This window comes from Sphaeramia orbicularis, chromosome 9 (genome assembly GCF_902148855.1).
Source record: "Sphaeramia orbicularis chromosome 9, fSphaOr1.1, whole genome shotgun sequence".
In the NCBI taxonomy this organism is placed as follows: domain Eukaryota; kingdom Metazoa; phylum Chordata; class Actinopteri; order Kurtiformes; family Apogonidae; genus Sphaeramia; species Sphaeramia orbicularis.
This window is the reverse complement of record NC_043965.1, coordinates 35,594,098-35,620,106: the sequence shown is the minus strand read 5'-3', so window position 1 is coordinate 35,620,106 and position 26,009 is coordinate 35,594,098. Positions and strand designations below refer to the sequence as shown.

General features: G+C 38.1%; 1 protein-coding gene across 1 annotated transcript in view; it reads left to right on the top strand.

Annotated features, from left to right (window-relative positions):
- Positions 1–26,009, top strand: part of galnt9 (polypeptide N-acetylgalactosaminyltransferase 9) — a 106,078-nt gene that overhangs the window by 64,750 nt on the left and 15,319 nt on the right. Inside the window, exons 6-8 of the mRNA XM_030144054.1 lie at positions 25–142; positions 22,442–22,627; positions 24,769–24,906. Of these exons, the coding sequence (XP_029999914.1) occupies positions 25–142; positions 22,442–22,627; positions 24,769–24,906 (442 nt within the window). The remainder of the gene's footprint in view (positions 1–24; positions 143–22,441; positions 22,628–24,768; positions 24,907–26,009) is intronic.

The window sequence follows — 26,009 nt, the reverse complement described above, 5'->3', positions numbered from 1 at the left end:
TGCTGCTTCTCTCTGCTCATACAGAACTCCTGCTATGATTGGCTGCTCCTTTGTGGTTGATCGGGAATACTTTGGCGAGATCGGTCTACTAGATCCTGGCATGGAGGTCTATGGAGGCGAGAACATCGAGTTAGGCATGAGGGTAAGACACATTTATTTCTACCTGTGTTGTTTTTTTTTTTTTTAAATGTGTCAAATTAGGCAAAGATTTAGATAAATAGGCACCATTTTTCTTTTTAAACTGAATTAAGAGTCAATGTGTTAAACAGGCAGAGAAACTGCTCGGAGACTTGCTCCAAGGAAAGCTGGTTCTTGTTTTAATGAGGCATTTCTTCAGAGCTACGGGGTTCTTTGTGCATTTCTACACCAAAAATGCCACACAAAAGCCATAATTACAAATCCAATATTTGAGGGGGTAATATTTTGATGAACAGACTTGGTAGGAGTGATTTGTGAAATCTATATTCAGACTTTGGAAAAGCTTATGATGAGGTTTCCTTATGTTTCCCGGCCTCAGGGATACAGCTTAAGATACAAAACCCAGGGGCGTCAACAGAAGCCATGATTAAACTTTGCAACGTTAGAATTTCTTAGATGGGAGTAGAGGAGAAAAAATCCCCTTAATGCAAATCTCCAACCAACCCAAAGGCTCTAAAGCCTGTATACGGAAAATGTAAATCTCTTTTGCTGCTGCTTTGAGTTGAATTTAATGCTTCATGTGAGCGAAGGGCTTGGTGAAGAATTGGTTAGCGTTTAAATTCAGAAAATGTTTCTCTCCAGCCGAGTGGAACCATTCTGAATCTAAACGCACTCCTTGGCTTATTGGAATGAGAAATGCTTGAAAGATTCCGCTCCTTCATTTAATGTCGTCCCTGCATCCATTTCAGAATCTTGAGATGGCTTGAATGACATCTCTGAAGGCCAGGCCGCCTTTGAACACCCTCTTGAATGGAGGTCTGAGAAAAGATCTTCGTTTATAGATCACTGCAGTGGTTCTTTTGGAGACTATTATAGTTGTTGATAACCATGATAGACGCTGTCATTATATTCTTCTTTTATAAGTAATGATCTTATGCCATGGACAGTAATCACCAAACTCTTCTTCTTGTCTCTTTATCTGAAGCTGTTTTGGTGTTGCTACAGAATGATAACCAACAGCCCCCCCCCCAAGGTTACACAGTGTTTTCCCATTCAGTAGAGCTGCTTATATGCACCTAACAAACCATGTAGCTCAGTTAGATGGGGTTCGTGGAGGAGATCAATTCCGCTACAGCTGCTAAATAAAGTTAGAACAACTGTATTGAACTGTGTGATATAGTGTAACTGTGCAGTCCTTTTGGCTCGCACATGCAAGCTGCTCAACGGCTCTGTCTTTTTTCCTGTAAGAATATCAGTGTATTTACAGTTTTTCTTTTGATTCATGAAATGAAGAGAATATGGCCTCATGTCTGTGAACACAATGCCATTGCAAATGCAATTACCTTTCTTCCTATTTGGCTTGTCTGTGTGGAAATGAAACACATGCCACAGAAAGGAGCTATTCACTGAATGTACAAGCTTGAATAGGTCTGCAGTCAACAAGCAGCTTCAGCCATTCATATTGTAAAGCCGCTAATGGAATGGAGATGGGCTTCTGGCGAGTGGACAGCTATTACTTCTCTAAGGCTACTGCGGCTCAGGCAGCTCATTGTAGTGCCGGCTGAGGAGTTGCCATTTGGGATAGGCTTGATTGACAAGAACATGTTTAACAATTAGCCAGGGCAGCTCACAATAGCAGAGTGTGCCCAGCACCATCTGACTACAGGGGGCTGATGAAAGGCAGGGTTCACACAGAAAGGTTATGGCGTATTTATAATTTACTGGGAGTTGCAGCTCTTGTAGATTATTCTGGGTAGAAAGGCTTCCAGGATCCAAAGCACTGGCCTATTTGTAAGCAGAAAGGAGGCTAGATCGTGCCGAGCTGATTATACAGTAGATAGCACGGTGTGTGGTGTTGTTTCTGAAAGGAAGAGAATAAAATAAAACCAAGGGAAGAGAAAATAGATCATACATCTCACTGAAGTTTTCTGGTTGTGAATAATTTACAGGGCAGGACCTGTAAATGAAAAGAAATGAACTGAGAAAGAGAAAACTGCAGAGACCCAAACAGAGGATATGTAAAAACACTCCCAGCACCATCTATATGACATACTGCATGTACACGCTTCTCTGTAGGACTGCTGTTATATAATTTTGTCAGCTACTGATAAGGCTCACCCTTTTGACATAACCTTTCTTCTTTGCCCAAACATTGGATGCTATAATCTTTTAAATGATGCAGTGTCTAAGTGAGAACATACTGCTTACTGCTACTGTTCCTTGGCAAACAGAAAAAAAAAGGTTCGGGATTAAAATGATGAATTCTACCTGAGGTGTCAATAAAACTTTATCTCGTAATGTGTCTCCCATCCCTCCTGCTTGCTGAGTCTTTGCTGATATAGTGTCTGAAGAGACCAGAACGTTGCCTTTCATTTCCAAGTTCCTGTGGGTACGGGTATTATACTGTGGTAACTCTGTCCTCAAAATGTAATAGTACATCAAATCTATCGGAGGTCATCCCTGTAGCAGCTTCCCCTGCTCATTCCTCTGAAGCTCAATTTAGAGTGAAACCTTCCTATTTATTTTTGTAATTTCCCTTAAAACCTTTGGGAAATGTGGAGCTTATGAACACAGATATAAGGAAATGACAATCAGCTTTGTGCTAAATCTGCAGTGGGAAAATGTATTATATGGGGGCCATTGCTCTTTTTATAGTATTTTGATTATCTCTTTCATTTTTTATTCTGGTTGCATTCATTATAATGGTAAAATACTAAAATATGTCTGAAAAGCACAGAGAAACAGGCACAAATACCATGTGTAAACACATCATTGAAAACATTTAAGATTCGTATTAGATGTAAAAGAGATGAAGGTTATAGAAATCAGAATATTGTCACCAGCCATTGTAATATATTTGATATATATCTTAGCAGTGTTTGTATCACAGTTATCTTTTCTAAAAAACATCTGCAAAAGCACTGTAATGTTATCACAGCGCTGTAAAGTCTCTCCTCCTTCAGTCATGTCTTTCTCCTTGAATTTTAAACAGACTTCGTTTGGCTCGGGTTGTCAGTATAGTATTGTTCTTCATAAACATTTATGCCAGTTGAGATGTGATGGCAACTTCCTCTCTGCCAACAAAAAGGCTAATCTGAGTGTAGATTGGTTTACCACGTACAATATGCCCATGTGCTCACTTTGCTATCAGGAAGCCATCCAAGATGCTTTATGAAATCTGTCTCCTTTTTACAAAAGTCCAATCCATCAGTTATTTCCAAATCCAACAAACTGAAGAATGATCTCATGAGCTAGCCTGCTTGTCTCTGTGACATTTATTAAACCCACCAGGAGCTCCTTTCAGAAGTAATGAACCAAAAAATGATCTTTTTTTTCTTTGAAGTTTCATCTCCATAACCACCTGGGCCGGGCCTCAAGGCATCTGGTCATGATCTCTTTGTAGTGAGGAGAATGGAGCTAATTAAAGTCGAGGAAAACCACAAGCTAGACAGGAGTGGGACATAATTACACTTCACTCGGTCCCAAGTAACACCTCAAGCAGAGTTATTACGATGTGGGGATAGTTTACCGCACAACAGTTCAGCACATTCGTCATTTTGAGTTTCAATTTATTGTTCATCAGTTTTATGTATATAATAGAAAATCACACATAAATCAAAAATTAATTTCCATAACACATCGGAAATGGAAAGCTACTTTGTAAAATGGGCGAAGGATGCTGTGGGCTGGTGTACAGTGTGAATCTTCATTTTGAAGTTGTTGTTGGTGACAGATGTACTGCAGTCCCACTGTGCCTGTAAAGCATCAGCTGTTACTGCAGCTGAAGTTACAGCATCCAGGAATAATCAGCTTTTCTGTTTAGCCATTTCTACTGCTCATTACTGCTACTGCCTCGGATTACTTCACATCTTATTAAAACTGTAGATCTCTACAAAAGTAGCTGAGATACAATTTATATGTATTAAAAAAAAAAAAAAAAAAAGTAAATTAATGCTTTTCATTGCCAGCCGAGCAAAGCAAAACTAAGAGTCCTTCTAATGCTGAATCTTATGCTGCTCACCACTCTCTCACAGTCTAGCTATTTTTTTCCAGATGGTAACTTTGCTTAATGAAAAAGCTGTGAATCTACCTTCTAAGTATCATCTCAGGTGGTGCAATAACAGGTGCTGCCTCAAAGCAGTTGGCAGATGCAGTCAGGTGTTGCTTTTATTCGATTCTGAAAACATCTGCCCTAGTGATACAAATATGAAACCTGGACAGTTTTACATGGTTGATTAACCTAGCAAAACTATGGATTTGCAGCTTACTCAGGATAAAATTGGATGGATGCTGATTTGTTAAGGAGTGATAAAGGTGATGCAGGCTCTTATGAAAAGCGCTGTATTGAGCTTTGCCTTGTCATTTGTTTGACTCTTAAAATTTCAGTATTTACCATATTTATCATCAGACTTTCAACAATAGCTGTATCATACATTTTGGGTTAGATTAAAGCAGGGAAGGAAGATATGGTAATTTATTTAACACATCCACACTAAGGAACAAATGCGTAGACCTCATATTACATCTAATTTTAAATACATTCATCTAATTATGTTATATATATCTTTTGGACATAATAATAATAATAATGGATTGGATTTATATAGCGCCTTTCTAGACACCCAAAGCGCTTTACATTATTAACCCATTATTCATTCGCTCTCACATTCACACTCTGGTGGTGGTAAACTACATTTGTAGCCACAGCTGCCCTGGGACAAAATTATATGCGCCTGACAGTCATTCAGTCCAACAACCCCACGGCCCCCCCACCTCTAAAATGAATCAGGCGCCACTGTCCAGCAATGCCATTTTAGAACTTCTAGGTGAACTAGGGGTTGATTTGGGGCCAGTCACAAGGAGGAGTCATACAATACCTTTTATGACAAAACTCCTTGCAACGTTACATTTCCTTGCATCTGGATCATTTCAGCACACTGTAGCCATTAGTGCTAGTGTATCCCAGAGCAGTTTTTACTGTGTATTGTCTCCATGACGACAAACAGTAGCACACACAAAATCCTCATTTAAATAGGGTGGTCTCCAAGACTTTGCACTTGTTGTCATTTGCGCAAGCAATCTTAGTAAATCACCTGCAAACTGCGGTTCGACACCACACGCAAAATTCTAGACTGCGCACGCAAATTAGTCCATGCAAATTGGGATCTTAGTAGATCTAGCCCACAATGCATTTTATGTATGATTGAACTCATTGAAGAGTTTACAAATATTTATTTTTTGTACATCTATAGAATAATAAGCACGCATTTCTCTCTTATGCACACAAATCTTTTTGACAGTTTCCTTTCTCCATAGAATTGTAGCACCACAGAATGGACCCATCTGATAAATGATTTCTTTTCATCTTGGTACATTTTGGCCACTTTGTAAAAAAAAGACATGACATTCACACATCTTTCTGCCGAGTGTATATACTTCTGTCAGATTTGTAAAAGAGTCCAGTTGCATGTTGGTATTGTAGGCCCTGACACTGATGTTACAGTAAATGCTAATGTCATCTGTAGGATTCAGTGAGTTATCAGGGCTGCTTTGATAAGCCCAAAGCGGGTAATTTCCTGATAAGCACTGTCCTTTCAGGAGCAGCAGCTGCATTTATTTCCTCCTAGCACATTTATACTACATCCCATCAATAATTTCCTGGTGCTAGGTCATATGCTTAGTATGAAGTGTATTGTGTGGGGGCTGTCAGATCTGTTAAAAATAAATAAATAAATAAATAAAATAAAATAAATAAAGAACCACACAAATAAGACAAAACCTCTGTAGCACTTACTTCTGTCCCCCCGGGCAACAGCCTTCCACGGCAAAAGCAGTCACCTTGAAAAGGGCAGAATCGTCATTATGAGGTGGCGCTAAGCCCCAGCCATCTGTGGACACCAGCCATTCTGGCAGCTTCAAAATCACCAGTGTGCCCATGTCCATCAAGCAGCAAATTACAGTGGGCACTGACCATATGTGAGCCCTTTCCAATAATCTGAATCATTCTGAAGATGAGAACAAATCTAAAGCCACTGAGGAATTCAGCTATTATACTTTCTTAAATAGAAAAGATGTGGGGGTTGAATAAATGCCTAAGGAGGACTGCGGCTGGAGCCTGTGGACATGACATCGTATTTAGGATTAAAAGTAGAAGTCTTGCTATTTGGTAATTATGATTCAAACTTATGTAGTTGCTGAAAAATATACTTGAGTTAGAGTAAGAAAAAAACAGATTGTTTTAGAAGTGAGTAAGGGCCTTTGTCCATAAGCACCTTGTTTTGAGCTGAAACTGAAGACAATGCTTATTGCAGCTAGATCACAAACACTGTCACTTCCACAATATTTCATGATGCATTTCTCCAAGTTAGAATTTTTTTAAATACGACTGTTGTTAAACAGGCCTGTAGTTACTTAAACCTCAAACCTGTGGTTGATTTCTTAAGATAGACCCTATTAGATCATTTGCTGTGGTGATTCCTGAGATTTGCTGCCAGTTTGTGTGCCTTGACAACTATCAATATGAATGGGAGATTTTAAGTGGATATTTGGAGAACATTTGATGAGATCCTGACAGTTTTAATTTATTTTATTTTTTATTTAAAAAAATACCTATTAGGTTATGTGTATGTGTTTTATTCAAATTCAATTCAGTGCTTTTTTGTTTTTTTGTTATTGTACATCTGCAGTGAAATTATATGCTATTTCACTGTTGCAAAATGAGCATAAAATTCCGTTGAAATATAATATAATAAAAAAATAAAAACATTTGTATAAAAATTCATGCCTAGTACTTTTAATATTGCCGCAAACATTTCTAAATGTATAAAACACACAAACCATCACATACACTTAACTGTCAGTCAGCTGGCAGTTCAGTTATTGCACAATCCCAATAATATTGCATTGCAGGTTTTTGCATAGTTTACTGCTGTTATTGCCTTGAGATAGAAACTATTTTCCGTGTGTGACATAAATGTCCTATTGAGACATTACATTTTTCAGACTGACGCTATGAATGCAAGTTCATAAGAATACCTCAGTGGTAGATATAAATAATAGTTGTTTCCTTCATCATTGACAGTGTTGATATTACAACTGTCACCCTTATCTTGAGATTGATTGGTTAGTGACAGAGAAATGCTATTTATTCATTATATTTACACATTTGTCTCTGTGCTTCATTGTTATTTTTGATCAAGTTAACAGTATTGGTTCAATGCTAAAGACCTAAACATCACCAGAAATCAGACTTTTGGATCATCAGACAAAACAGGGAACTGTATTTGATCATTTACATCACATACTATATGATGCACATGCAGTATATTCCGTACATACCAAACCTTTTATTAAAGTTCTTCTGAACAAAGATACAAATCCAGATCGTGCAGCCTGAGTAAGGTGTGATCTGCTCGAATTGAAAGCATTATTGTGATAAAACAATAACATTCAGCTGGATTTCAAAGGCCTGTACTGTTTAGATAGGTCAGTTTAATCATTTCCCTATCACTGTTGATTTTACCATGGCTGTGGCTTTCACCAGGTGAAACCATGGAAACAGAGATGGGGGGTTTGATGCATCTCAGACCTGAAGCAGCGTCTAATGCAACAACGAGAGAAAAGCCCTACATGCACTGTATTTAATTAAATAACTTGTACGTGGTGTTTTAATTGTAAAATATTAAATAGTTTTGCTCATCAGTACACTGAAGTATCAGTTAATAAAACAAGTCAGTGAAATACAATTGTGTGAAAGCATTAACTTAAGTAAGTGTAATGGTTGTTAAATAAACATAAATGGCTGCTGGTTGTATTTGACATTCAGGGTTATTATTGGCTCCCTTTGTCTCGACTTTATCTGTAATCTGTCTGTTTTTTATGAAAGATCCTCTATACAAAGACTAATGATATGAAACATTACACTTCCTGCCTGTATAACTGCCTGCAGTCATGGGGATAGACAGTGTTACACCATGATAGTGGAAAGCAAAATAATAGTGACTAGTGTTTTTTTGTTTTTTTTTGTTTTTTTTTTTACAAATATTATCATATGATAATTGCCATTCACTTTGTCATTCCATTCTTTTTTTCCTGACTTCCTTTAGAAATAGTTTTTGTTGCTGAAAGAGTCACAGAAACAAAGCTCAAAAAAACAAACAAAAAAAAAGACAAGAAAATTCTCCTGATCTTTGTCTAAAAATTTAATGTCAGTGTTCAGAAGATGCACAGCTGGTGAAATATTTATTTGGGTGGCTTTGGGGAAAAAAGAACTAGTTGAAATCTGTGAAGGGCATTTATTTCTTTCATTGGAATAAATGAGGCAGAATCTCTAAGAATGTGAGAAATCCACAATGAAACAGGAAATCACTCCCTAGTGGACTCAGTGAGCTCTGTTCACATGGATGCACATATTTTTCTAAACTGATATTTTCTCCCTCTATTTTTTTTTTTCTTTTTCATCTGTGTACACAACCTTCATTTTACAAAATGTCTGTCAACAAAAATAGCAACTACAAACTTGTATAAATGCACAAACCATTGGCCTTAAAATTGCAGACGCTGTGGATAACACTGGACATAGCAGACACAGAGGTGTTTGTCATAAAGGTCACATTCTAAACTTTAGCAACATGAAACAGTGTTTACAAATGGATAAGAGGCCTAAACACAAAGAATTGTTTTGCAAAATATCCACTTTGGTGTATATTGGATGTCGTTACTAGCTATCTCTGGCTCAGAAGTGGGCCAGACCAGTGAAATAATAACATAATAATATATAAATAATGTCAATTCCAAACTTTCCTCTATGTTTTAGAGCAAAAAAAGTAAAATTATGCGAAAAAAAATGTTTACATCTACCAACTATCCTTTAAAACAATGTAAATAACATGAACAAACTGAAATTTCTTAAGAAAACTAAGTGCAATTTTAACAATATTATGTCTCAGTTTTTCATTTACACATGTACATTACAACTTACATATCACAGAGGATCTACAAATACACAAAACATTTAATTACAGGCAGAATCTTGGTGAACTTGCACTTCAGACATTTCAAAATGTTCGTATTTGTTCAGGTTATTCACATTTTTGTGAAATGATAGTTTGTTTTAGTGAAAATTTACAGAGAAAAATTTGGAGTTGTTAGTATTTATAGGATATTGTGATAGTATTTTACTGATCTTGAGATTAAACTGGTCTGAATGTGGAACCTGAAATAAAATGATTAATATCTTCAGTGTAATTTTTTCATTTCACAAATTCATTCCACGGGCCAGAGTGGACCCTTCGGCGGGCTGGATTTGGCCCCTGGGCCGCATGTTTGAGACCTCTGGTTTAGACCAAGAACTATACTGGACTTGCCTCCACCATTTGCTCTATAGTCACTGGTTCATCCCCAGTATACAGCTGATTCATTCTCTCACCACACTGAGAAGTACAAGATGGGAGGGTCCATCTGTGATCCATCAATACAGCATGCGTAAAGGTAACAATAGAACTGGATATTGATTGAGCATTTGTCTTTTTCAATGCCTGCATTATTTAGTGGGTGAATCAATCTGTTAAAGCTTAATGGACTCAGGTTTACTTACTCCATGGTTCATTGCTGTATGTTTGCCTGCATCCATCTCAGGCTGTAGAGAAGAGTGAGAAGAGATGCAGCTGTAAATTGTTTGTATACAAGCAGTAGATCAGGTATTGTTTCATTGGAATTACTGCCACTCCTAATGACTTACTGCCAACATATGGCATAGTGGAGCAGCTCTGCATATCCTTTGTGTTGTTAAGAAATGTGCCGTAGGGTTTGCATTCAATCTGCCAACATTTTAAAATGTTCATGATTTGTATTTATATATCACTCCGTTCCATGCATATATAATTTAGGACTTATATTGTTTTGCTGTTACTTTAGGTCGGGCTGATCCAGGCTATATCTGAGATTTACACCTCAGCAGATTGCACATTTGAAATGCGTATTTTATGTTTACCATTTAACAATGACACGCAGCATACGTCTTAGCCTGAAAATGGCTTTTGAAAAATGACATGGCTTCCCAAGCATCAGCATATCTCAAGAGAGCTTGTGTTCAGAGCTTGAGGGACAAGTAATTAGACAGACCGGGTCAGCTTGCCTATTATCCAAGTGAATCGTAAACTACATTAAAAACTTCTAACAAGAGTGACTGCACATATTCCCACTTTAATTTGAGCACAGTTTGAAAGGGTAATTAAAAAATGGAAGGAGAATTATGCATTTTACATCCTTCTGTTGTGCAGGGCAGCAGAATTAAACAGGGAAGCGCAGAAAACTCCCTCTGTGGACATCATCAACAAAAACTCAAGTAACATTTAACAAGCAGAGATCAGCTCATCCTATTGCATTAGTTAATCTCTCTACGTAATTGCCTCTGTTGGATGTCTCGCACTTAGGCGAAAGTGAAATGATCTGACGAGGCTGAAGTACTTGAAGAGTAGTGGCACGCACAGATTTGGCTGCACAAGCAAATCGGCGGGCATATCAAAGACGAAGGGTAGCAACTGGAATCAGTTTTTGACAGGCACAGTTAAAAGGGTCTCTGTATCAGTCGCTCTATCATCGTACTGAATTTTATAGATGAGAAGCAGAGAAGGCAGGTGGAGGATGCATGAATTGAAAAGATGGACTATAGGAACTGGCTTATATCCAGTCTCTGGGTGGAGGAGGGGCGTTTGGTTCCTAACATCACGTACTATCACTGGAGACGATAAAGGAAGCGAACAGAGAAGACTGACATTGCAGTTTTATACACATACTGTACAGCCGTTTTAAGAAGCAAAAGCATTTAGGTTTTATGAAATATCTACAATGAGAGTCAGTTAAAGGCCCAGTCTCTAAGATTGAATTGAAGAAATCAAATGTAATGAATTATGAATTTAGATTTATGTGCTGTAGTGATGTGAAAAGGAGAATAGTTGTGTCTTTGTTGCCTTAGAATGAGCTGTTTGTATTGACAGAGATAGTCGGTCACTTTTCATGGTGTCTGCCATGTTGTTCCACCATTTTCTCACAGTACAGATCAGACTTCGTCCTTTTTTCTGTTTTAACCCATAAAGACCCAGTGCTACTTCTGTGGCAGTTTCTATGTATATAGATTTCTATGTATATATCTTTTTTACTGCAATATTATCCTCTCTATTTTGTATTTTTTCCTTGAAAATCAACTATTTTCCTATATTCAGCCCATAAGGACCCAGTGTGTCTTTTGTGGTGGTTCCCAAATGAATTTTTCTATTTAACCTTTCCTAAGTGATTCATCATATTATCCTCTGAATTTTCTAGGGAAAATCATCTATTTTCCTATGTTTTATTGACTGATCATGAAGATGTTTATAAAAGCTCAGAGTAAAGTCAAAGATTATTATATGAAAACAGAGAAAACTGAAGAAAAGGTGACTTTTTCAGCAAAATATAGCATTAACTGAACATAAAGCCAGTGTCTCCATCCACTGTCACTGATCCAACGAATGTTGTAGAAGATGACAGTGTTTCTACGTTCACTACAGAACCTCTAAACTTCCAAATGGGTCATATCTGATGATCATGAAAAGGTAACAAACTGCACCAATTATTTATGTGTATTGATAGGATTAGTGGACCAACAGCTTAGATCATTAGATGCTTTTGGTCGATGGTGGATGTTTGGGTCTTTATAGGTTATTTTACTGATCATGTACTAGATTACATTTGAGGGTTATTATAACAAAAATAGAGAAAACTGATGAAAAAGTGACTTTTTCAATAAAATCTATCATTAACTGAACATAAACCAAGTGTCTCCATCATCATTGATCCAATTCCATGGGTTTTAGTGGTGAATGAATGTTGTAGAAGATGACAGTGCCTCTGAACATCCAAATGGGCCATGAAAAGATGACAAACTGCATTTTACACCAATTATTCACATGGATTGATAGGATTAGTGGATCAACAGGTATTAAACAGTTTAGATCAGTAGATGCTTTTGGTCACCAGTGGATGTTTGGGTCTTTATGGGTTGAAGCAGGTGGCGTACAGCATTAAGGTGCATTTCCATCATTTAGTAATGGTCATTTAGTGAAGTTGAGTTAATATCACCTGAACTAAAAAGCTCAGAATGAACAAAACACTAACAATAATATCAGCCTTTTCTGTTGGTTCCAGTCTGTAACCTCACTGCTAGATGTTGCTTAATTTATTTCTTTTCATTCAGTGGTTTTAATTAGTTAACACATTTGATCAGAGCACAGAAATTATTTTTTGCTTCATTATGTGAGTGATGTATTTTTAAGTCTCGCTGTTATTAAAAGAACATCTCATCTACTATTTACTTTAAATACTATTAAATACTGACTGTGATATCATGTCTTTAGCAAATTCATCTTTTAGAGAAAATGCAACTGAAATGCTTTTTCACTGTCCTGGCAAAATATATTTTATAAAGAGTTTTCTCGGTGAGTAACATTGTCATATTTGGGCTTCTTGCTTGATATTCTTCTCATTTACACAGCAGCTTTGAAATAGGGGACTTGTAACCATGTGATATTCACAGCTTTCAAAGCTGCAAATCAGTGCTGGTGTGAATAAACATTGCACTGATAGTGACACCAGAAATTATTTATTTATCCTAAATAGCGATAAAGGTTAGTTATATGCCTGTTCTAATATTTTACTTGCTTTCTCTGCGTTTAATAAATTTTACAGAATGTAGATAGTTCAATAAATGCAGACATTTAACTCTGTAACGGTTCAACATAAACTGAAAATGCTTGATACTTGCTCTGTATGAACTTAAAAAGGATGAGAGAAGACATAAACATGAGGCCTGGTTATTCGGCGCCCTTAATCAGCAATTCATGGCATTTCTTTGAAATGGGCGAGACTTTTTGGGAAATTATCCTGCAAAAAGACATCCCTTGGGTATAGAGACTGCAGAGTGGAGAGCATTTCAATTAAAAACAGGGACGTGTAAAATTCCCCAGACACAAGCGAGCGCACACAACTCATTATCTGAAGTGGATACAGCAAGTCTGTGGATTCTTCCAAGTTAATTTCAGGGTGAACTTGATGGAAGATCTTGTGACACAGGTCTGCTTATGGATCTATATAATGTCAACCAGAACAGATATCTTCTTTGTCTGTCAGGTTCAATGACAGCACGCCTGCTTCCAACATAACATGTACTTCATTGTGGAGAACAGAAATATGACTGAAACATATTGTAGCAATGCATCGCTCCTTTCATTGGCGATGTTAATGATAGAGCAGACACATTCAGCTTGTGGAAATGGGACTCTAGATAAATGCTCGCAGTAATCAAAGAGCTTCATATCTGTGGTGCTTAAGTGTCAGGACTGACATCTGGAGCCCGAATTCATGTGTTCAGTCATTTTGAATATGATCACAAACTTTACTGAATATTAACAAGAGAAGTAATAGATGGAAGCGATAAATATAATCCACCATATACAGCCTCTAGGCAGAGTGACATAGAGAGGCAACTCTAGGCACAGGCTGCATAGATGTGCCTAAAAAATGACTACACTAGATGAGAGAAATAATAAATAAACAATTTGAAATTCAGGAGATGACTTATATATAGTTCATTCTCACTGTTCTGGGAACAGGACGGTAATGACACAGTTGTAATTATCTCCTGCCCCATATGGAAGGGAACAAATGACAGGAGGAATTACTGCATTGTTATATTTTAAGAAGAAACCTTATCACGCAGGTAGATTGGCACTCAATTAAAGGCACCCACTGAAGCAGAGAGGCTACAACTTCTCACTTTATGGATATGACACCTCCCTTAAGAGGCTTACTCTTTTGTTAAAATATGAGTTGCTCTCAAAGTGTTTGACTTAGACTAAACAATATTAACTTTTAAAGTTCGGCAGTTTGTTTTAAAGCAAAGATTACTGAAGCAATTTAACTATAAGAAGGTGACAGTTTGAAACATTGGTGTAGAGTCTTGGTTATAATGTAATATCCATCCACGCGCATTGTACACTACAAACAAAAAGTTAAGGATATTTTTAATTTTTGGGCTGTTTTTTTTTAGTTGGGATTCTTGCGCAGCACTTTTTACTTTTTGTGTGTGAATTGAATTGAAACACATTTTTTTAATGACCAGACATAGTTTTATTTATAAATGGCAAAAAAGACAAAAAAGAAATATCCTTAACTTTTTGTTTGTAGTGTATCTTCGGCTGTTGAAGATTACAATGTCAGAATGCAAGATAAATAAAACAGTATTTTATCTAACCTAAAGCTGGGAATGGGATATTGCTGTGTTTGATTTTCACGCCTTTCATGGATGTTTGATCTGTTTTCTAGTTATTACCGATGCATCCGCATGTAAGCAGCATTTTGTTGTTGTTTACGGAGATGGAGTTATTGATGGGTAATCTAATCTGTATATTTTATCATCTCATCATATTTGTTTGAAGCCAGATTTAGATGTTGTTGAGTAACATCATCACATGACATCTCCCTCATGGTATCTGTATATCTTGTCCTCTGCCTCCTTGTCATCTGTGTTATTGTAATATAATGCTCATTTTTATGAAGTGCGTTTCTTTGATGTATTCACCTCGTAACAGCAGTTGTGCAGGTGCAAGTTCAGCCATGTGCTGGTTTTACTGCTGTAGTGTTGGCAGCTGCAGCTTTGCAAGCAATACATATCAGAGGTCATTTTTTACTGCATATATTATAAATCCTACTTACTAGATGTGGGTATGCTGCCTATGTCATATATGCACCACTTTGTAGTTTTACAGTTTCCCAGCATGTTTAATGTGATGAGTTTAACTGGTGAGTGATGTTGTCAGACAATTTGCTTTCAGTCTTTCATAAAAATACGCAGAAAGATATTTCCACAATGGCATTAAATCGCACTTAATACATTCATTAAAATCAAATGGCTGAGTGGTGAAGCTCTGCCTTTGGATTATTTCTCTTAGTTATGCTCAAAATTACATCTCACAGATATTTTCCTGCTGTTTTAGTCATACATACAGAATACCTAAAAAAGCAAAAACAAACTTCTCTTGACCCCAGGCGGCTGTTTTTCCCATTTGTTTTTCCTGGGGGTTCTGTTTATTCTGGTAAAATAATTTCCCCCCTGAGTGTTTCAAATATGTCCATAACCCCAGCTCGATCCTTTTACATCTTAATCGGATTTTCAAGCTGCTCCTTGACTCCTTCTCCTCTGCACTGACTGGGAAAAGGTCTAATTGTTAAATTACGCTCAGATTTTCAACAGGCTTAAGTTCTGAGGTCTGATCAGATATGCCTGGCCACCCATGCAGGACCACTCTTTTCAAAGGTTAACACTAGATAAATTCACAGTATGTCTAGGCTAACAGAAGCCAGGCTGTTCATAAATGTTAGTCTGGAAAATGTCTGAGTCAATTGAGCATCATAGCTTGATGTCAAACCCTCAAGTGCACAACTGGAAATGATGTACCGTAGGTGTTTTTTTTTTCCTCATGAAAAGGGCAAGAACATCTAAGACTAGTCTTCATGCCCATCATACGTCTCCATGTACTGCTTTTCCCCATTTTTATTGATAGTATTGTATAATGGTGCCAATGGAAACCTGTTTACCGCTGTTAATAGCTTTTATGCTTTTTATAGCTGATGTTTTCTGTAACCCTCGTTCGAGCTTATCACGCAAATGGTCCGGCTGCAATTAACTAACTGCATGTACAGAGACAATTAAATTAAATTAGCAATTACATTACCACTATATCAAAGTGCTCTATGTTAAGTGCCTCCTCTTAATAATGCAGCCTGTTATTTTACGAAGGGTCACTGCCAAATGGACTTCACAGAAATGGACCTGCGTGTGGGATGTCAAAAGAGGCAGAAGATTAAAACAATCTCATTTGCTATTTAGATTTTATTATACGTATTTCCTAATATTAACAGTATTGAAAGGCTAAAGTTGTAACTGCATTATGCCGCCCCCTGTTGAGACGTCTCTTATTTAAATGCGTGCTTACAGGGTGATTTCAGGCAGTGTATTAAACATTTATACTGTATACACTGTTCTTGGGCGATTAATTTTCTGGTGATGTATTATGGGGAACATTTGTTCAGTGTTGTCGGAGGCTTATTTTTAGGTTTTTAATTATATTGTAATCCATTCAAATAACAAACTAGTTGATTTCACTTCCACTTCGGTGATTTGCAGTATGAAAACACATGTGAGATCCTGTCATTAGTGGAGATGCTCTCAGCATGGTGTTAATATGTTTTCTACTCTGAGCACAAGCATCATTATAATGTGTTTTATGTCAAGGAAGAATGGGACGTGTGGTCTGGTTTGTTTTCCTCATGCTTTGACTCCAGTTATGAAGACACTGTACACACGGCAGGATAGCGTTATGAGCACACACAGTTTGAGACAGCAATCTGCAGAGCACCACCTGTTTTTCCTCCAAATCGCCATCCTCTCGTGCGTTGAAAAAGGTCACATCAGCATTGATGATCCTCAAAGGCAGAGTTAACTCCCTGCAGATGTCTTGTACCATGTTTTTGAATCTTCAAGTCAGAAGGAAATTTACCAACGCCTCCCGTTCTTCCTTACTTTCTTCCTCAGATAGAAAATCAGAGTTACATTTCAACCAAATGTGCTTTCATATGAAGACATTTTTTTATTATTATGGTACATGTTTTCACTGTACAGAAAGATATACAGTGTAATTACATCCTAAGAGAATGATCACTGTCTCTAGAAACTAATTATCTACAAACTCATACAGTCTATACATTTGTGGTTACCACAGAGACACGACCCACTATGCACCCACTTCTTTCTGATATATAATGATTACAACGTTAGAATTGTTTTTGGCATCATTATTCACACCTTGTACATTTAACAGTCAGTAAAACAAATCACACTGAGGGATTCTGATGATTAAGCATAAGATAAAACATAGAGGTGGTGTGGATAGACTCTCTCAAGCTCTTCTTTGTTCCCAGAAACAAACAGTGCTCAGCCCAAACCAGCAGCTGTGACACAAATATATCTTTTTCAGTGCAACAACACTTTGGAAGTGCTCCTTTTTTCCTGTTATTCTCTAAATGCATGTAGATCTCACCCTTACTTGGCAATTCACATAATCTTCTACTTTTTTAATATCACACATTTGTTTTTAACTTTTAAATGCATGACATTTGTCTACATGTATGTAATTTGCAAAAAATTGCACTTATTAATGTACAATACTACTATCTGCTGTCTGGCAGTAGCACAAACACACAACTGAAGAAACACATGACATTTAAATTATGAGCTTTGAGAAATCTATGAATGCCCATAAGACAATAATGCATTTTGAATTATTGCTTCTGTCTAGCGACAGCACGAGAGGTCTAATGTGATGCAGAGAAACTGGAGCCTGTTATAGTTAGTGATTAGGTTTCTGACCTTCTGGAAATGGTGGTTGAGAAAATATCGATCTTCAATTAGCTTTTAGTGCTGAGCAATCTGCTAACCGCAATTACACATATACACATTTTCAATTATCCACGTGTGCCGCACACATACAACCACAAGCTGTGAACACACACATAACCTACATGCTCAGAAACATACACAAACATCCTATTGATTTTAAACAGGAAACCAGGCTAAAGAAACAAAACAGAGACAGTATTACACCAAGCTTAATGTGGTACGAAAGGTGGCGGGTGAAATCTGCAAGGACCAAGGACTTACCATTAAATTGGTGTCGCTCTTACACCTACATAAATACACCAACCATGAAGGCTTTTGTGGAAAAGCAGCACTTGTCATCGGCAGAAGCAAAGCAGTAAAGCCTACTCCAAAGGGCTAATGGATTTTGTTAGGCCAGGGTCACTGTGGATCATCAGCGGTGAAGATGAAGGGTCAGCCAGTCAATAGAGGTGTTTAAGCTTTAGTCAGCCCCGGCGAACTACTTCACTACGGATACAGCAGAGACAATCAAAGGGTTTTAGTGGAAGAGAGAATAACGGAGGATGGGAGTCTCAAATGCCTTCATTAACGTACGATTAAACACCCTTGAGCATCACAGCAACATGTAAATTATGATAATTGAGACTTGGTAAATGTTTGATAGTGCCTCATTTCCATGAGCGCTGCACACTTGGCCATATGGCTCAAGGTTCACTGATGCAAACATCTTGCCTGCCCACAGGAGCACAGCTGATACAGCTTACTCTGGTGATTTGTTTCAAAACAGTGGAGTTAACAAAAGTCTATTAAAACCAGATGATGTTCCCACTGTTATTGTTGTAATGTTTTGGTAATTAACATGAGTAATCATTAATCTACAACTATTGTGAACTTGCAACATGAAAAAGTGTCAAATTATTATATGCTGTTCATTTTTTACATAACATGAATGCACAGCAGTTGTAACATGTGGTGGATCATTAGGTTTAAAAATGTCCCAGTGCAACTTTGCAACTTTTACTTTGCAGCAGTGATATGCATTTCATATATATTCCCTAAACTTCCCTCAATCCTATGTGATTTTCTGCAGCCTTGGGGTTTCACATACACTATGAGCTATTAGCAGAGGAGGTGATAGTGACTAATACTTAACATACAACTTCTAAATGCAAATATTGGCATTGAGGAATTAAAAAGATTTTAACAAATATGAGGTTGGTTGAAGTTAGCAATTGGTTCAATGAACAGAACCACAGTTACCTGGTTTCTAATAAAGTCAAACATAGTCCATTTCAGACATTCATGAAGTGTTGTCAGTGTCAGCATTTTTGGGATACGGGGTGAGGGTGATATCCGGTGACTGATTGCCTATTGGATTTACCATACTTCAAAATGTTGTTATATTGGCCTTTAAAAATCCACTATCAGCCAATATCTACTTTAAAGGAGCACTGGATCATAGAAAATGTTATTTTCACCATTGCTGCTGATGAAAATCAATGTGACTTCAGCAGAAATCATGTTTAGAGACCAGGTCATGTACTGTATTAAAGATTTTTATTGGTAGCATATAGTACATATATCCACATAATATCATGTCATTCTATAGAAATATGATGCTACAGACAAGCAACCAGATGAAAAAGTCCTTTACACTGATTTAATTACATATTTTTTAAAAGTATGTCAAGTCAACAAAACATATAATACAGACAAACTGTTTTTTTGCAGTGTAAAAATGTATTGTTTAAATGTAGATGCACCTTGCCTGTATTCCTACCTACTGTCTCAATAAACACCAACATGTGTCTGGTGCAAACCGGACAAATCTACTGAGAAGTACAGAAGACGCATAAGCCTCTGCAAATCTGGCATTTAATTCACCAGAGAATGAGGACATGCCGACACCTGCACTTTCAGGTTTCTTGCGGTCTTATGGTTTTGTATCAGATGTTTCCCAGCTGGAGAAAAGAGAGCTCTAAAGTCAGACTGCAACTCCTGATTATTTTCACTGTTGCGTCATTGTTTCATCAAATGTCTTGTTTGATCCAAAACACAAAGATATTGAGTTTACCGTGACAGTGGAAGAAAGAAACCAGGCAATATGCAAAATTAAAAAGCTGGAATCAGTTCCTTATACCTTTTTTTTTGTTTTTTGTTAAAAAAATATTCAAACCAATTAATTGATTAGTTCAATAGTTGGCGATGGATTTAATAGCTGACAATTCATTAACCAAATAATCGTTTCAGCTTTACTCTTCACATAAAACATGCCTTTGTGAGCTTTCTCCTAAAGCTGCCGGAGCTTTATTTACTTCCAAGGAATCAAACAAACAGGGTCAGCTCAAAACCAGCTCGGCCCTGTTCTGGACTTAATTGAGAGAACAGTTTTACAGCAGTGTTCTCCTTTTAATGCTTTGCAGGAAAAAAAGGGGGGGGTATTGTTTTGGGTTCAGAGAAAAGTTAATTGATCAGAACTTATGTTGTGCACTGTGGCAATTGTCATTAGGAGACTGTGGGTGGCAGAGACTCAGCAGTTTGTATGGCTGGAAGGACATTACCATATGTCGCTGCGTTCTGATGCTATTGCTTGACTGTGAAACTGCTGGGCTTATTTTGTCACAGCAAGTCACAGATTTACTATTTTGCTCACTGTATGTAAAGTTAAAGATGTTCATTCATAAAGATTTTGTTCTATTCAAATGGTTCCCTGAGCTCTAACAAATAAGAGAAACAAGCATGTTAAGTGTTTGACGTTATTTTCTCACCTTGAGTACTACGCTTCAGTGTCACTACACCTCTCAGTCTACAGTCAATCAATACTTTCTGCTGTGATGGATGTTTTTCAAGCTGACATATATTTACTGCCAGGCTTTATATATCACTCCTTATACCATACAGACAACACTCAGCTATCAGGGTTTTCTGGTTGTCACAGGCTGCTCTCTGAGGACTTGTGTATTTATGGCTCATATGCCTTCAGAACTGTTTATCACACACTTTTCCCCCAACTTCAGCTGAAAAAAAAAAAAAAAAAACTGACAGTGACGGCCAAGTGTAATTATAAATAACGACAGAATTCTGCTCTTTACCTCGGGTCAGCCCCATGCTCCTGTTCATGCACACTGAATAGACATTAGACTTGTTTTAGTTTCTTCAGCTCTTCAGTTATTGGATATTTAGGACCAGAACCGGACATTAAAATTCAGCTATGTTACATTTTTTACATTCTGAGCAGAGGACTGCATCAGTAAACATGTTATCCTTTACACCGGGTCCAGTTATGAGTTTCACCCAACATTTGAGACACATTAATGAGGATGCGTATTTGACCTTTGTCCTCGGCAGTATTTAATTTGCTCTCAGCAGGTGGTGTAAATGCCTGAGTTTCTGTATCCAAGCAGCAGGGCATCTTGAATCTTGCCTGCAGACATATTTTCAGTCAGTGTGAAGTAAATGCATTGAAAGAAAATTTATAGAAAACATGTGCTTCTCTTGTTAACGTCACAACTGTGCTAGCGTCTGATTAAAACTAACTAAAGAACGCATGAACAATTAAGAAAATGGACAGTGGAGAATATGTACTGTAGACAGGGTTTGAAATGCTTCTGCAGAAATGTTAGTAAAGCAAACTTACATCTCTTAAAAGTCAGTTCATGGGAATTAAAGTCTGTGTTTATGTGGGAATGACTTTCACCGCATTTGCTTGTGTCTCTAAATATTGCACAACCCAAAAGATGAGCTGTGCAAGAAAGAACCTTGGACTAAACATCTGAAACAAAAATACTATTTTCAAAACCCCAATCCAAAAAAACTAGCAGCAGTAAAAATGAGCACAAGCCCGTTATACCTGTCTCACTACAGCTGCCAGACCCCAGTGAGACACATAAAGGTGATTTCCACACCAGTGTCGCTTTATTGGCGAGGTGTCTACTAAGGCCGAGGCAGTATTCCTCTGCTCCTGGTCCATAAAACCACAAGCTTATCTCCTATATCCCTGACCCATTCCTCAGTAATCTCGTTCTGTTACTGTTTTTTTTTTTTTTTTTTCCCAAAGTGTTATTTGTAAAGGAATTCTACCACAACTATTTATAGCAAACACAGCATTAAATGGATAATTTCAACAACACTAACAGGAGTTTTACAGATGTGTATGTTTGAGTGTGTGTAGGTGTAAAGGATAGAATATGACAATTACCAATTTTGACCTCCAGTAATTTTCATACATATTTTATCATTATTATCAAGTTATTACCTCATTAATACTGCCAAATTAGCATTTTTAGTTTAAATATTCACTTTTTTTTTTTTTTTTTTTTTTTAGCAGATTACCATATTTAATAGTTTTGCCTTGCGGTTATGCTTGAATTTGTTTTTCAGACTATTATCTGCATATACTAATTATTAATACTAAGATGTTACCTGATAATTTCATGATATTACATAAGGGAGCAGCTGTGGCCAAGAAGGTTGGAGAATCAGCTTGTGACTGAACAGTCACTGGTTTGATTCCTTGAACTTGCTGAGGCATTGGTGGCTGATGTGCCCTTGAGCAAGACACTTAACACCCCCCTATTTGTTCCTGACATGGCATCACTACCTGCAAATTTTAGCAAATGATGGGTTAAATACAGAGGGTGATTTATTTTGCATGTTTATATGTAAAATGTATTGACGAATAAAGGTACAGATTCTTCTAAAGATAATAATCAGTCCTTTATAATCTAACTCTCAGCCCACTCTGTTACCACTAAGCTGCACTGTAAGATCCCTGGTCTAATCAGCTTTTCATTGAAACATGCACTCTTCTTGCTCTTTCCTGCTGTTTTCAAGGTGTGGCAGTGTGGAGGTAGTATGGAAGTCCTGCCATGTGCCAGAGTGGCTCACATTGAGCGTACCAAGAAGCCCTACAACAATGACATCGATTACTACGCTAAGCGTAATGCCCTGCGGGCCGCAGAAGTGTGGATGGATGAGTACAAATCCCACGTCTACATGGCCTGGAACATTCCCATGAACGTAAGTTTTTCTTCTTCTTAGAGCCCTCCCTCCCTCAATCCCTTAGCTTCCCTCTGCTTCCTCTCTTCCATTCTCACTTGCTCATTCAGAAATGCAGCCGGGGTCTCCAGAGACATGAGTCAATAGAAATTCAAAATTCAGATTTCATCCCACTTGACCTTCACACTGGCAGAGCAGAGCAGAGGCAGAGCAGAGGCAGCAGTGGAGTCTTACTCCAAACAGATGAGAGCGGTGCACCAAGTGAATGTGAGGAGCCATGTCTAATCAGTCTATTTTCATACACATCAGTTTAGTTTAATTGCTTTCAAGGGTCTTTATAGATGGGCTGCAAAATAATAAACAGCTACTTTCATTAATAAAGAGTTTAACATTGAATCCTAATTGCCTTGCCAACCATGCAGAACGAGATGACAGTCAGTGAAGGACATCAGCGAAGGCCTCAGAATGCTGCCCAAAACACCACACTACTGTTCAAAACAAAGGAGCCGGCAGGGCAGCAGTCATACAAAGTGCCTGCATGTTGTCGTCAAATTTGACACAAAATTATTACATGAGGACTCAGTAAGTGCAGGTATAACGTGCCAACTAGGGAAATGCAGCCATTGTGTGTGCGGCATGGAGAACATGTTGGCGAGGAGGAGGGGGGTACAATTTTGACAAAGTAGCCAATCAGGTCACATCCCTCCCTTCTGCAGTGTAATTACAAACACAGTGGCATGGCACGTTATTACCCCAGCTGTCCTGTGGTGCAGAGTTATCTTGTGTACAGTACAAAGACCTAACGCAACGATTATTCCATCTACCTCCCTTTCATCCCTCCCAACCCGCCCATACGCACAATCACAGATTCTTGTTATTGTCTAACGTTCCCGCTGAGAGCACAATTACTGTGGTGGGGGGAGGCTTTATGATTCATCACTGTGCCAGCCCCAAGTCCGAATATCAAACAACAGCTCTCTGAAATTGAATGCATTTGTTAGTGTCGCTTTATGGTACCCGTACTTCTTTCCCCCCTTCCTACAAAAAGTGGACATTTCCAAGTGGAATTCATTATTTGCAGATGTTAAAAGCAGGTTCAGCAGCTCTGCCAGAAAGAGGGACCGGATGGGATTTGCATGGGAGCACTGCCTGATAATAAGACCAGTGTGTTTGTGTCTCAGTGTGGGTTTAGCTGAGAACATTTTCCAGGGTTGCTAACATTTCATATGCATACTGCTGTGTTTATTATGGCTGTATAGCATTTGTGCCTGTTTGCATATTCATATACATGCACTGTTGCCCATGCGGTCTTGGAATTTATTGTGATTGTGATCACTTGGACTGAAGATATATTGTGAAGCTGATTTATCAAAGGATGGAGAGTAAATTAGAAGAAAAATTGTTGTTACCATGATAGCATTCAGCTAAACTAACCAGCGGCAACTGGCAAAAAGAAGTAAAACTCTGGCCATAATTTGAGGTTTGTTTGTGGTTTAATAATATCAGAGCATTGGAATCAGAGTGGACTGTTGGTCTTGTAGATATGTTATGGCAATTATAAATATCTTTACACAGTTGCTTGTGGGGATTTTGCTCCCATTAGGGACAAAACACAGTTCCCAATAACATAAATCACTGAATATGAGATGCAGGAGGAGTTGTTGTAAGGTTGGGGCTTGGGTTTGTCATGGTGCAGTTTGGATAAGTCTTCAAGAAGTCAGTGTACATCAGTGCAATGATCCTAAACAGATGGAAACCCAACATTTCCGTGTGTGTGTGTTTGGTTTATGTGTGTGTGAGCATCAGGATCAGCCGTTTGTGCCATGCAGAGCAGCTATTAGGCATCCCCCCAATCAATCTACGAAGCCACCTCCATAATGCTGGCAGGGCCGTGAGGGCTCATAATTAAGCAGCTGATTAGAATTTGCTCAGCACAGATCATGTCTAATGAAAGAACAATGAAGGTCCCACATGACAGGCACATCTATCCATCTCTTAACTAAATGCTTGCTGCGTACCCTCAGCACCTCAGCACTCTTGTTTGCCTACTCAACTTCATCGTCTTCCATCTTTTCAGCAGCTAGTACTCTCCCTCAGCATGTAAGTGCCCACTGGCTGAGAGTTTGTTTTGTTTTGTCTTGTTTTGTACCCTTGGATGACAGAACCCTGGAGTTGATTTTGGGGATGTCTCGGAGCGCTTGGCCTTGAGGAAGAGGCTTCAATGTCGTAGTTTTCGCTGGTACCTTGAACATGTCTACCCAGAGATGCGAATCTACAACAACACCATCACATACGGCGAGGTGAGAAAGATTCTCATTAAGAAGATTATGGTCATTTACTGTATCATGATCTATAATTCTATTATAGAGCTGTGGTTTGCAGAGAATGCAGACAAGGATGGAGCTAATTTGATTGCATAGGCGATAAATGCAGATATTCAGATGGTGAAAACGCATTCATTTGTAGCTTTGCCTTATCAATGGCTTTCTCTGTGACAGCCCTTGGGAGCATTTTTCCTTCTCAGTAAAGATGTCTGCAGCTAAGGTGATATCTGCTTTGCTTTGTGCAAAACTATGGCGTTGTAACGAACAGATTAACAGACAAGCAGCGTCACACACAGTGGCATTTTCATATTCACACTAAGAACCACTTTAAAAAGAAAAGAAATTAAATCAGCTTTGTCAATCTAAGGAAGTGGTATCCTGTTGCTATAGCAATGTGCCACCACATAGGATCAGATGCAATTCCCTCATAATGAGTTTTAATTAAACACTTATTAGTTTTCCATTCCAACATGATTGTTTGGGGCTTTGCTGCGTGCTCAGCACAGTAGAGGAAGAAAACAGGATTATGACAGGTTGAAGAATTGAACACACTCTAGAGTCAGACACTATTTGGAAGAATGCTGAAACACACCATTTTTCCTCATATCAATTTCAACAATGGAAAATAGAGGGAAATCAATATGCTCTGCAAATACAATGTCAGAATACATCAAAATTAAACTCTAGATTTATCACAGCTGTGTGAATTTGTCTCCCCTGCGAGCGTTTTTTGGCTGTGACATCTGGCTAATAGATTCCTCAGCGCAGCAGCTACTTAAGTGGCACTATTTCAGATCTGTCGACAAGCTGGGAAACAGTTACCTTGTGTTGCCACACTGCCACCGCAGCAGAAGTGAGTCTCATCTGTCACTGCGCATCAGCACTGCAGTCGGCCATGCTGACCAGACCAGTGGAGTGGAACCTTCCCTGACAACAGTGTATGATAGATATGTCACAACCTGGAAATGAAGCCATATGCATTCAAATCACACGTAACCGAAGCTCATGCTCAATGCACACAACCATCTGGAAGCCAGGAGACAGAACTAGGACTGGTCACTGCATGATGATACCCCATC